The 12,683-nt window shown below is 46.5% G+C and overlaps 2 protein-coding genes across 10 annotated transcripts in view; one reads left to right on the forward strand and one right to left on the reverse strand.

Moving 5' to 3' along the window:
- TADA3 (transcriptional adaptor 3) overlaps positions 1-12,683 on the forward strand; it is a 701,258-nt gene that overhangs the window by 252,883 nt on the left and 435,692 nt on the right. The gene's annotated exons all lie outside the window — the stretch shown is intronic.
- Positions 1-12,683, reverse strand: part of MTMR14 (myotubularin related protein 14) — a 102,008-nt gene that overhangs the window by 49,440 nt on the left and 39,885 nt on the right. For 8 of the 9 annotated variants that reach the window (XR_014025438.1, XR_014025439.1, XM_081320097.1 and 5 more), the window contains exons 14-16: positions 11,059-11,129; positions 8,900-8,949; positions 5,279-5,411 (exon numbers count right to left, since the gene is read on the reverse strand). Coding sequence is in view for 7 of the 9 variants with exons in the window: in XM_081320097.1 (XP_081176223.1) it covers positions 5,279-5,411; positions 8,900-8,949; positions 11,059-11,129 (254 nt within the window). In the remaining 2 variants the exon portion in view is untranslated. The remainder of the gene's footprint in view (positions 1-5,278; positions 5,412-8,899; positions 8,950-11,058; positions 11,130-12,683) is intronic. The other variant, XM_081320096.1, reaches the window with a different exon arrangement.

Genomic DNA, 12,683 nt, shown 5'->3' on the forward strand with positions numbered 1-12,683 from the left:
TTCCCCCAGACTTCAGAATTGTTTCCAATCAGTGTTAAGGGACTTTTTCCTGAAATTTAGTAATAGACTGGAAGCAATAAGGTTAAAGTTACTAACCTGTTTTAAACCAACGGCATAGAAAAAAACAAGTAGTCAATCTAATAATTAAAGATCTGGCAGCAACAGAATAACTGAAAGGAGGATCTTAACACACAAATCACAATTAGGAACTTCAACATTATTCATAGCCAGAAGGACTCCAAAATAAAGATATAACTATGTGATACAGTATTCCTACCATCCTTTTGTTCGATATTCAGAGGTTTCACGTAGGACAGTCTCCATATTACAAAAGGGAAAGGCAAGCCTAAGATAAGTATTTCTCTAAGTTACCTCACAAATGGGGCAACTTTTACAACAGCAGACTTTGTCAGTTACCATATTATCGTTGCTCCACCAACAGTTTAGAGACCTGCACAAGTTTTCAAACACTTGCACACTTGACAAGACTCCCAAGATAACCAGCTTCTTCCCATTACTATTGGAATTCATAGTTCATATTTCCTAGCAAAGTCTAGTACAGGGGTCTTCAAACTTGGCCTTTATGACTTGTGGACTTCAACTCCCAGAATTCCTCGGCCAGGCACGCAGGCTGAGGAATTCTGGGAGTTGAAGTCCACAAGTCATAAAAGGGCCAAGTTTGAAGACCCCTGGTCTAGCAAGTCATGCAAGTTGAGTTGCTAACTCAGCACTTGGTAGAGTTGAGTTTCTTGAATATCCACAGGAGACATCTCCATACCCACTACATGGCCTTTTCTGTAATCTGTCGCCTTCGTGATTTAAGTTCCTCAGTGCCATATCCAGAAGCTTCCTTCTGTCTCTCTTCCCCCTCTATTACTCAAACTGATGGAAGATCCTTCAAAAATCTCCAATTTTGGAAAGGGATAAGAGGATGTGAACAATTTTAAGAAATAAATACATGTTTTTAGCTATTCAGATAGGTAAAAGAGAACAGTCTTTGTATGGCTTAGACCAGCCTGGAAATGAGCTGTATCCATTCCACAAGGACAACTTCCTTCCAGAGGCTCTAATTAGTAAAACAACTTCAGGGATCACTCTCTCTTTCGGAACCAGCAAAGCCACACACAATTTAACCAGACTTACAATCAAAGATATGCGGTGGCTTTTCAACTGCACAGATCGGCTTTTGATGCTGAAGGGACCTGAACCTGACACAACCTCCCTTTGAAGGTCCGTATTTGTCTGCCTTTCTTCCTCCTCCACTTCCATATCCAGCCGTTTCTGAATTCCTAGATGCTTGCTAAGCAATTATCAGAGGTCTGGCTTATTTACTACCACTGGCCGTGTACGTTAATAAGGACTCTTTCCTCAATCCCCAGGATTTCCTTGGAAAATCCTCAGCCATTCTTTCTCTCACACACGACAGCAGCCCCAAGCTTTCAGAAATCCCCCTACCACCGTCTTCCTTCTGCCTTTGGCAGGTACAAGGAAGGCTGAGATTTGATGAAGTGCTTAATAGCTCAGCTACCGGCACTCAAGCAAGCAAGCAAAGCCGCCAGAGATGAGGTGCAATTAAAAGGAAAGAGGCTGTTCCAAAGTGAACAGGGCCCCCTCCGATTTGTGCAGTCATCCCAGCTCTGGTTAGAAAGGATACCGAGGGAGAAAGACCAGGAATATCTTTTAAAAATGGGTCTCATTTTCTTCCCAACAGTTTATTTATTTATTTAGATTTATATACCGCCCTTTCCCGAAGGACTCAGGGTGGTTTACAGGGCATTTAAAAAACAGTCAATACAAACGTTAAAACAAATTAAAAGAGATTAAATAGAACCCTGAGAAAATTAAAACCCAGTTAAAATTAAAAATATTCTCAGCCTGGGCCAGAGAGCTCGAAGAGCCAGGTCTTCAGGTCCCGGCGGAATGAACTGAGGTTGGGGGCAGTCCTAAGCTCCGCAGGCAGCAGGTTCCACAGGGCAGGCGCACCCACTGAGAAGGCCCTACCCCTGGGTGTTACCCGCCGGCAGTCTTTAACCGGCGGCACCCTGAGGAGACCCTCCCTGTGGGAGCGCACTGGACGAAGGGAACTTGATGCTGGCAGCAGGTGCTCCCTCAAATATCCCGGACCCTCGCCATTTAGGGCTTTATAGGTCATCACCAGCACCTTGAATCTCACCCGAAGGGCAACTGGAAGCCAATGCAGCTCGCGAAGAGGTGTTACATGGGAGTTTGTGTCGCCTTACTCAAGCACACATCACTTGAGCCCATCTTTAAGACATTTCCCCCCCCCCCGACCCCAATTCATGACAACTCGCAATGCAAGACGGACAGCGCAAGTGTTTAAATCATGGTGAAGTGACAGCTTCTTTTTGAATGGAGGGCTCTGACCTTTTATCTTGGTGGGATAGTTGCCACCCTCAAAAAAAAAAACAAACCTGTTCTGCTTTCCTTTTAAGAATTTGATTCCAGCAATCTTACTTTAAAGGAGAAACATACAAAATATCTATTCAAAAAATGCCCTTTAGGCTGACAAACGAGGATGTTTTATAAATTTCAAACCTTAAGCCTATCTCATGATAATCCCTAACCTGTGTCTCATTTTAAACTTGTTTCTCTGCTATTCTTAGAAAACGGACTTCTTATTTCAGCTTCTCCTCACCTGCAAATCTTTCCTTCGCTGGACACTCTGCCTATGAGAGAAATAGGGCGAAACAAACAAGGAAAAATAAGGCATGCCACCGAAGAGAGTTGCAGACATACCGTAAGTCTCTGAAGTAATCTACACAATAGTTGAAAGGCTATCTAAAACAAGGGTTCCCGATGGACCTGTGTATCTGAACCAGGGGCTTTGAACCGAAGATTCAAAGGCTTAAAATAATGTAAATAAGGCAGCCGCTTCAGACAAGTTTATCTCCCTTATATACTCTTGGTAAAATAATTTGTTCTTCCGGTTATGGAGTGGCTATTCTTTTGCCCGGTCCTGCAGCCCACCCCAGAACAACAACAACGTTCAGCTTTGACAGGTTTGCCTGCCCTCCTGTTGGTTCAGGTTTTCATCATCAGCTCTTCCTTCTGTGTGCATAGAGCTTCTATAAGGTACATGACAAACTTATAGCAAGGGCAGCCTTTTCAGAATGCCCCCCCCCACCCGGCGCCAGGAACCGATTTAGATTTCTCCCCCACAGACACATCCTTTATGTGCTTCCAAGGGGTAAAGCGTGACCATAGCAAGCTGAGAATTTATGGTTACCCAGAGGACTTCCACTGGCTTCTCAGCCGCAGCCCAGATTTAGCTCGGAATAATTGCACTGTAAAATATCATTAGCACACGTGCTTGGGGAGAAGAAAGACAAATTAAACGGAACAGGGAAAGCCTGCAGCAAGGTTCTGGAATCCCCAGCCTCTCTCTTGCTCCTGCCTGTCACGCGGGAGGACTGGCAGGCCCTTCCGATCCTCTCTCGGGTCTCCAAAGTCAAGCCAAAGAAAAAGCAGGGAGAACAGAAACCCCCCCCACCCCAAATGGAACTGCCAAAATACATACTGCAGCCAAGAGCACTGCACAACCTTGTGCGGTTGTGCCGTATATATTATGCCTGGGCATTTATTTTTTTTGCAGCTCGAAGAAGTACTTCTGTGATCACGTGAAGTATTAATACCACTTTACAATGCTTTGGTAAGGCCACACCTGGAATACTGCATCCAGTTATGGTCACCACGATGTAAAAGAAGATGTCGAGACTCTAGAAAGGGTACGGAGAAGAGCAACAAAGATGATTGGGGGACTGGAGGCTAAAACATATAGGGAACGGTTGCTGGAATTGGGTATGTGTAGTTTAATGAAGAGAAGGGTGAGGGGTGACATGATAGCACTGAGGCTGCCACAAAGAAGAGGGAGCCAAGCTATTTTCCAAAGCACCTGAAAGCAGGACAAGAAGCATCGGATGGAAACTAGTCAAGGAGAGAAGCAACCTAGAACTAAGGAGAAACTTCCTGACAGTTAGAACAATTAACCAGGGGAACAATCTGCCTACAGAGGTGGTGAATGCTCCAACACTGGAAGTTTTTAAGAAGAGACTGGAAAGCCATTTGCCTGAAATGGTATAGGGTTTCCTGCCTGAGCAGGGGGTTGGACTAGATGACCTCCAAGGTCCCTTCCATCTTATTATTATTATTATCAGCACGGACTACCCCAAACTGGCACCCATTCTCCAAGGACAGTGAGGAGTCTCTCTCTCCCTGGCCATGCCACAGACTGGGTTGCCAGAGTATCAAATGAACTTTGAGGGGGTTTCAGGAGAGCCATTTTCAGCTCAAAAAGGTCTAAGCCAACCTCGAAGGGAGGTTCAGGATCATACCAACAGGAGCCTCCTCCTCCTCATTGAAACCTGAAGGGCCCCTTAAAGAGCACTGAACGATCGCTTAAGATTGTGAATGGGCTTCTTTTTGGTGGCCCCTTTTTGGTGGCCAACAGCCACGCTTCACATTTCAGAAGAGCCCACGGGGCACACTAAATAAATAAAGCGGCGAGGCAAATGAGCCCAGCCTGAAGGTTTGTTTTGGAAAGAGATTCCGAATCCCTTTCCTCGACGGAAAGATTATTTCACCAGCTTACACTCCTCTTTCCACAATTTGCTCTCACAAACTAGCACAAAACCAGGCCAGCAATTTTTTTTCATACATTACAACCGGTTCAGGCTGTAGGAAGAGATGCCGGGGAGCCATATTGGGTCTGCCCTTCGCTATGGGGAAGCAACTTAGCCGTGGCGCTGAGATCTGTATACTGCCCGGTAGTTCTTTACAGCACTCTCCGAGCAGTTTGCAGTCTCAGCCGGTTGGCCCCCAACCATCTGGGTCTTCGTTTTACCGACCTCGGAAAGGATGGAAGGCCGAGTCAACCTCCAGCCCGTCAGGATCGAACTCCAGACTATGGGCAAAGTTAACCTGTAATACTGCACTCTTAACCACTGCGCCACCAGGGCCCATGCCACCAAATTAAGAATATGCCACTAAATAAAGATATGTAATAATGTAGGTACTTCTACAATGTTATTATTTAGCAGCATCTCTTTAGTTGCTATTTAACTATTTAACAGTGACCCCACACGGGGGGAGGTGGGGAGGGGAAGCTGTATTCTCTCTTCCCACCTCCCTTTGCTAAATTAGGTTGCTGAAAAACTTCCCGGATGTTCCATCATTCTGTTTCCCGGCCAGTACACAGAGCGATTCATCTTCAGGACATAACAGATTTCCCACAGCAGAAAGTTTGCCTATCGGTGCTGACCAAGAAGCTTGAGGTCCTGTTAGCATCAGCTCCACAGCGTCGTAAGAGAAGCTCCCTGCGGCTCCGGGTGAATTCTCCATCATAAGGGAAAAGTCGCTGCTCAGACTGGTGGTGCTGCCCCGGTCCCTCTGCTCTGTAACACACAAAAGCATCCAGAGTCGGACTGGTTGATCACTTCCACGCCCTCCTGAAGAATGGCGATGCCCTCACCGACACATTTCCAAAGAGAAAAGCGAAGCATGAATTCACAGATCCCAGACAGAAACTGCTCACACTGCAGACTGGAGATAGTTTAAAGTTCTGCAGGCGGTTATCTGGAAATAGATCGCCAAGATATTCCAGCTTTAATTTTTCTCAACAGCACCGGCAGCCAAACAGTGCTTTTACAAGACCACGCAGATCATAGTAAATTGTGTCTTGTTTAAGGACGTTTACTGGAATCGAACAAAACTTGCTGGAGTCAGACAAGCGGCTAAATCAAGAACCAGCAGGAGTTAAGCTCCACTCATTCGCCACGATAGTAACTTTGAATGGTCACTGAACAAGTGGTTGTTAAACAGGGACTTACCTGTACAGTTTTACACTAGACACAGAGGGTTAAGTGCAGGGTTTTTTTTTAACACACAGCACATCTATGATTGTCTGTAATTCAGCCTGTTCTGTCCCCTCTATACAACAGTTATTTCACTAGATTTCACATGAAAGTACATCAGTGAGTACAAAAATATACAACGGATAATTAAGGGTTGTCTTTCGTTTGTTTTTGTTTTTTAAAAAAACAGGATTTAAACTTCGGAGGCAAGCTTGAAGGGTCGGTGAGCAATTACCCTGAAAAAAATCAGAGTTGTGGGGGGGTTTTTTGGTAGGGTGGGGGGAATGCAGATGTAGCATTTCAACAACATAAATGGGAACCAATGTGTTTTGCATTACTTATGTCCCTATACCAAGAAGAATATTCATGATCAGGTTATAGCTAGTTTGTGTGTATAGAAATTGGCTTCTCTTGCCAGAGTATATACAATATCCTAAATTTGGATTGTCCAGAAATAGACTCTTTTTTAGAAGTGTTTAAAGAAAGCAAGCAGAATTAAAAGGACTCCTACGCTATTTATTTTAATTGCTGGTTGGGAGATAGTCAAGATGACAAGTGATGAGTTTCAAAATTGAGCAGTGCCATCTGCAGAACTGAGCACAAGGCCTTTCCAGAAAAGAGACCGTGTCATGTTCAGTGGACAGGATTTGCCAATTGGTGCTGGCTGGAGATGGCAAGAACCAAGGTAGCTAGCTGGCTGAGAAGAGTCTATAGCAGGGGTGTCAAACTCAATTTCACTGAGGGCCGCATCAGCATTGTGGTTGCCCTCAGGGGGCCGGGTGGGCGTGGCCAGGGTGGGCGTGGCCTACTGGGTGGGCATGGCTAGAGTGCGTATGGCCTACTGGGTGGGCATGGCCAGCTCTACATCGTTCGCATCAAGGGTGCCTATGGGGGCCTGGGCAGGAGTGGGACAGATCTGAGGGTCTCTGGCAGGAGGAGGGTCTCTGGGCCAGGGCCAAGGCCAGGGCCAAGGAGGAGGGTCTCTGGGCCAGGGCCGTTCCCTCACTGTTTCCAGGATGGCTTTGCGGGCCGCATGAAACCACTTCGCGGGCCGCATCTGGACCCCGGGCCTTGTGTTTGACATGTCTGGTCTATAGTAAGACCAGCAGCCTTCTGCCTCTTACCAATCCTCTCGCAAAAATAGAAGCAGGATTTGGGAAAGCTAGTGGCCAGAAGGCAGGGCGACTCTCTGTCCTGCACAACAAAAACTGTTCAAGAAATACATTTTGAGCGAAGAGACGCATGGACGGTGTCGTTCTTATTTTGTATCAGTGTTTCTGAGACACTGGAAGACACACTGACTCTTTATTCCATTCCCCTCTCATTGGAAGTCACCGGTTGTTGTGATTCAGGGTCAGCCTGTGGGTTCGGCAGTTGGGTCGGATGACTCAGAGGAGGAGGAGGAGGAGGGTGTTGGAGAGCTTGCTGAGGGTGTTGGAGAGCTTGATGAGAGCCCTCAGCCAGGCCCCTCTCACCTGGTCACGACGCAGACCCAGCTGTGTGAACCTGACAGCGTGGATGAAGATGACCCACAGCTGGCCCTGTTCAAGGACGCCCGACGCAGGAGGCAGTCAATCAGGAGTAAACAGAGGAAGGCAATGGGGCTCCTCGGAAGGAGGCAGAGAGAAGCCACGCCCTGAACTGTATAAAAGGGGGAATGCGTGGGAGGGCTGGTTTGCTGAAGGCGACCGCTGGAAAAGCTCCTGTTTCTTGGTTCGTGTCTTGTTCTATTTGTTTTTGTAGCAATAAATTTGGCAGGCGTAATTCCAGCCTCTTGCCTTCTTGTAAAAGGGGTTGTCCCTGCTTTTTCTGCAGGGCCGGTAGCAGGCTGGTACAGAACACCAGTATGGCTCCTGCAGCTTATCATTATCTTCACATGTCTCCAAAGGGACTGATATGGGACAATGGTGTGTGTGCAGTGAACGACGGTAGTCTTTAGGAACTCAGACTGGGTGGTTGTCACATTTTGCAGCAGAGTAACATCCTCCAGACAAAGTAACAAGACACTGGGGGTTTAAAAGCTGACTACTCCTCAGAGAATCAACAAACACGTTGATCCTTCGAGATGTAAATATGATCCTCTGGCTGAAGCAGACCATGGTGGAAATCCCTGTTGAAAATGCAACTGGGTTACCTTCCTTTCCTTTCCTGATGTTTGGAGAAATGTACCAGTGTTATCTAGTAACATCCATGTATAGGAAGATCAGCAGTGGAAGCCTCAAAACTAGATCACATATAGCACGCTTCAGACTGAGTAGGCTTAGAAGTCACAGAAGACTGACTGGCTGATGGGAGAAACAGAACATCTGGAAGGACACCGGGATGGAGTATGATGAAGGAAGGGAAGGTCCGTGGGTACACCAAAGAGGTGCTTTCTCCACTGGCACATTGTGTGGTGGCTTCTGCTTTCTACCTTTATATTCTGTACTATCGGCTGCAAGCTACCTTCTCTAGATTTTGATGGACCAAAATGCGCTCAGCTGGTTTCACCAATTCTGTGTGTCCTTCGTGACTTTCCTAAATCCTTTGGAAGAGTCAAGAGTTACCACCCCAAAAGCTGACAGAGAGTCCTAGCTCAGATTAATGGCCTAGTGCCACGGTGGCGAACCTATGGCACGCGTGCCATAGGTGGCATGCAGAGCCCTCTCTGTGGGCACGCTTGCCATCGCCCCAGTCCTAGGCCTTCAGCTGAGCTTTATAAAAACTTTTCGCTTTAGGTGTCTGCCGCTGTGTGCAAAAAAAAAAAGTTCAATCAATCGATAAATTTCAACTTCTCACGGGAAAAAAAAAGGTCTCGCAAAGTTGCAATTGATTGATTGAACTTCTGAGTCCCACCCAGTCTGCCATTACCACCGCAGCCACGCCCACCCAATGGGCCATGCCCACCCAATGGGCCACGCCCACCCAATGGGCCACGCCCACCCGGCACCTGACGATATGTAAGTGGGTTTTGGGTTGCAGTTTGGGCACTCGGTCTCTAAAAGGTTCGCCATCACTGGCCTAGTGTAACGATAGAAACAGAGACTCACTTAGCATGCAGATTTCTTCCAGAGTGAATCCAGGTGGCAGACTCTTCCTTCTGGGACAGAAAGAAAGACGTTAGGAAATGGGAAGGTCACACCCAGAACAGCTCCACAGCCTACAGCAGAGAACATCTGTAGCTCAGGGTTGACCAACTGGGTTCCTGGGGCTCTCAGAGCTTGCTTTATTCCTTACAGATGTTTTTATTACTCAGCTAAATAACGTCAGCGTAAGGGAAGACGGGATTTGCTGGGTAACTGCATTGATGCTGTTAGTTAGCTGAGTAATGAAACGTTCAACAACCAAGCTCAGAAAGCACCAAGAAGATCCATATCCTGAAATAGCACTACAAATCCAGCTTAGAGCAGTTGCATTCACATGATCTTCTGAACTATGATCTTCTGAACTATGGCTCAGAAGATGAGGAACCAACCTTCTCCCTGTCATGCAAGTAATTCAACGGATGGGTTTACAAAACCTGCCAAATCTGGGTTTCTGTGTTCTATCCCAACAAGCAAGCAAGCAAGCAAGCAAGCAAGCAAGCTATGTTATGGTTTAATAGGATGAGCCAGTTCATCCAATGCATTGAAAGAAGACTGGGTTTCCACAAGGCACTGAGCAACGAACTACCCACTTTAACTTAAGTCTATTGCAGATTGAAGCAGTGATTTACTTCCTATTTGGATTAAACACAAGATGGTGAAAAATGATTTGGCCAAGTCAATATGCACCAAAAGAAGTGAAGAGAGAGAGAGAGCATACGAGTGATGGGCTCTTTCCCAGTTCTTCACATTTTAAAGGGATCAGAGTCGGTGTGTAATATGCATGTGGGAATGACCTTGGAAGATGGGGGGGGGGGAAAGTGCCACAGCCAGGAGAAACTGAAGTATAAAAAACAGCTTGGCCCACAGAGGAATGTAGAGATGGCAAAAGTCTTAAGGACTCACCCTAGCTTTTGAGGCGGTAAAAGTAATGGGGGAGAAATGCATTTTGAGACTGGCAAGATGGTTTTCAATCTTGAGAGGTAATCCAGACAGGAAACAGACCCAGATGAACGAATTCTACTTTACTGTTGGGTTACATTAACAAAACCTTGCAAGTCTGAAAGTAGATCACCTTTACAGCCTAAGAAACTAAGCAGGTCCTTTCTGAGACTTTTGCCATCCCCACATTCCAGACCAAGCTGCCTTTTATACAGCCATCCTGCTGGCTGTGGCACCTTCTTATCTCTCAAGGCCATCCCATTACACCCTGAGAGGACTTTCATCTTAAACTAAGTCCAATTCATCTCCCGAAACTGCTAACATTACTTTTAGATTTTTTTTAAAAAAAATCCTGCCTTTAGTACTTTTATAAATAACTCAGGGCAGTGGATATGCTAATAATTCTTCCTCCTCCTATTTTTCCCCGCAAGAATGACGACGACCCTGTGAGGTGAGCTGGACTGAGAGAGAATGATAGGCCCAAAGCCATTCAAAACTGGGTTTTGCTGCCTAAGGTGGGACTAGAACTCACAGCCTCCTGGTTTCTACCCCGGTGCTTAACCACTAGGCCAAACTGGGGCACGCAACCTACTATTTGGAAACATCTTCCAACTATAGCTCCCACAGTCTCCAAGCAATGACTGTGCTAGCTGCGGATTATGGCCACTAAGTCTAAAATGTGTGTCCCCTCTTGCATTATAGGCCAATAGCATAAAACCCATTATCAGCTCAAAATGGAACCTCACGGGTCAAAGGCTGTGACTGGGTTCTGGAAATGAGAGGATAACTTGCTTGGTGAGCTATCTGAAAGTTGGAATCCTGAATTAAATAGGCCCTTGGTGTGATCCATCTGAGTAATTCTTAAGCTTCGACATCAGATTGCCTAACTGCAGGCAGTGTCATTGAAAACGAACTGGTATGCTAAACTCAGCCGGTTGATTAACTGCACTCAAGTCGTGCTCCCACCCCCCCCCTCCTCCCCAATGTAGGACTTCTAGAAATAGCTCTAGACCAAGCGGTATGGCCCCATTTGTGCAGGTTTCTGAATGCAAAATCAATTAAAATGAACTGGGCCAGGACACCAGGGTTTCTATTTTCCAGCAGAAAGGAAACGTGCGCAGCAACGGTATTCTCGGTCCTTCTTGCCTACCTCTGTGGCGGCAGCTCCAAACACAAGCTCTTACCTCAGCTGCTTAGCGGCAGAAAACTCCTCGGAGGTTATGTGCTTCAGAAAATCGAAGCAGAAAAAGAAAATCTAGAGGCCAAAAAAAGGGGGGGGGAATAAAAGAGAGGAGAGGTCAATTGCCGTATACAGGTAGTTCTCGACTTGTGACAATACGGGCTCCACAATTGAGCCCCAAATTTCTACCGCTAAGTGAGACAGTTGCTAAGTCAGTTTCGTCCCATTTTTTTTACGACTTTTCTTGCCACAGTTGTTAAGCGAACCATTGCAGTTGCTGGGTTAGTAACAGGGCTGTTAAGTGAATCTGACTTCCCCATCGACTTTGCTTGTCAGAAGGTCACAAAATGACTCCGGGACATTGCAATTGTCACAAATACAAGTCAGTTGCCAAGGGTCCGAATTTTGATCACGTGACCACGGGGATGCTGCAACGGTCATAAGGGTGAAAAACGATCGTCAAGTCACTTTTTTCAGTGCCTTTCTAATTTTGAGAAGGACACGGTGGCTCAGTGGGTTAGGACACTGAGCTTGTCGATCAGGTCGGCAGCTTGGCGGGTCGAATCCCGAGTGCCGCGTAGCAGAGTGAGCGCCTGTTACTCGTCCCAGCTTCTGCCAACCTAGCAGTTCGAAAGCACGTAAAAATGCAAGTAGAAAAATAGGGACCACTACGGTGGGAAGGTAACAGCGTTCCGTGCGCCTTTGGCGTCTAGTCATGCCGGCCACATGACCACGGAGATGTCCTCGGACAAGCGCTGGCTCTTCGGCTTTGAAACGGAGATGAGCACCAGCCCCTAGAGTTGGAAACGACTAGCACGCATGTGTGGGGGAACCTTTACCTTTACCTCTAATTTTGAATGGTCACTAAATGAACTGTTGTAAGTCGAGGACTACCTGCAATTAAAGAAGGGCTTCCTTCATTTTGGCAGAGCACTGATCCTGGGGGCCACTCCCACCAATCCCAATGGAAATGTCTCGCTATTCGTCCCTTCAAGTCTCCCACTGCCCTGCCCTTGGTACTGCACGCAAGGCCAATCAACAGTGGAACCGACTATTTAAGAAGATGCCAGACTACCGTTTGACGGATCTGTGGAAATTGCTCTTTCCAACTCTTGATTTTCTGAGTTTCCAAATAACTGGCTAAAAGTTATGAGGATCAGGCGAGGTGTGTAAGGAAACCCATGACTCAAACAATCCCCAAATCCCTATGGCTAAAGATTAGCTCAGGCTATCCACGGGATTCCTTGGAAGCCATGCCGATAGTGGGTGGCCAAGTTCTGACCTATAAAAAAAAACATAGATTTATAGAAATATAATTCTTCCAGGATTTCACAATTTTTCCAAGCTGGAGCAAGCTTAAGCCACTTTCTCAACTTGGTGCCCTTCTAAATTAAACTATGAATCTTGGGGGCACCCTAGCTGGTAATTTTACCAGGGCTGCATTCCAAATATATCTGGAGGTCGCAAGGTCACAGAAGGCTGCTTTAGAACATTCACTTGCTCAGTCTTGTGTATCTCAGTATAATCACAGCAAAGAAGTGGGGGGGGAGGGAAGTGTTAAATGTCTCATAAAAAAACAGCATGACTGCAGCAGAAGGCAAAATTAGAGAGGGCACAGATGGGCAAGCC

This window comes from Vipera berus (genome assembly GCF_964194415.1).
Source record: "Vipera berus genome assembly, chromosome: 2".
In the NCBI taxonomy this organism is placed as follows: Eukaryota; Metazoa; Chordata; class Lepidosauria; order Squamata; family Viperidae; genus Vipera; species Vipera berus.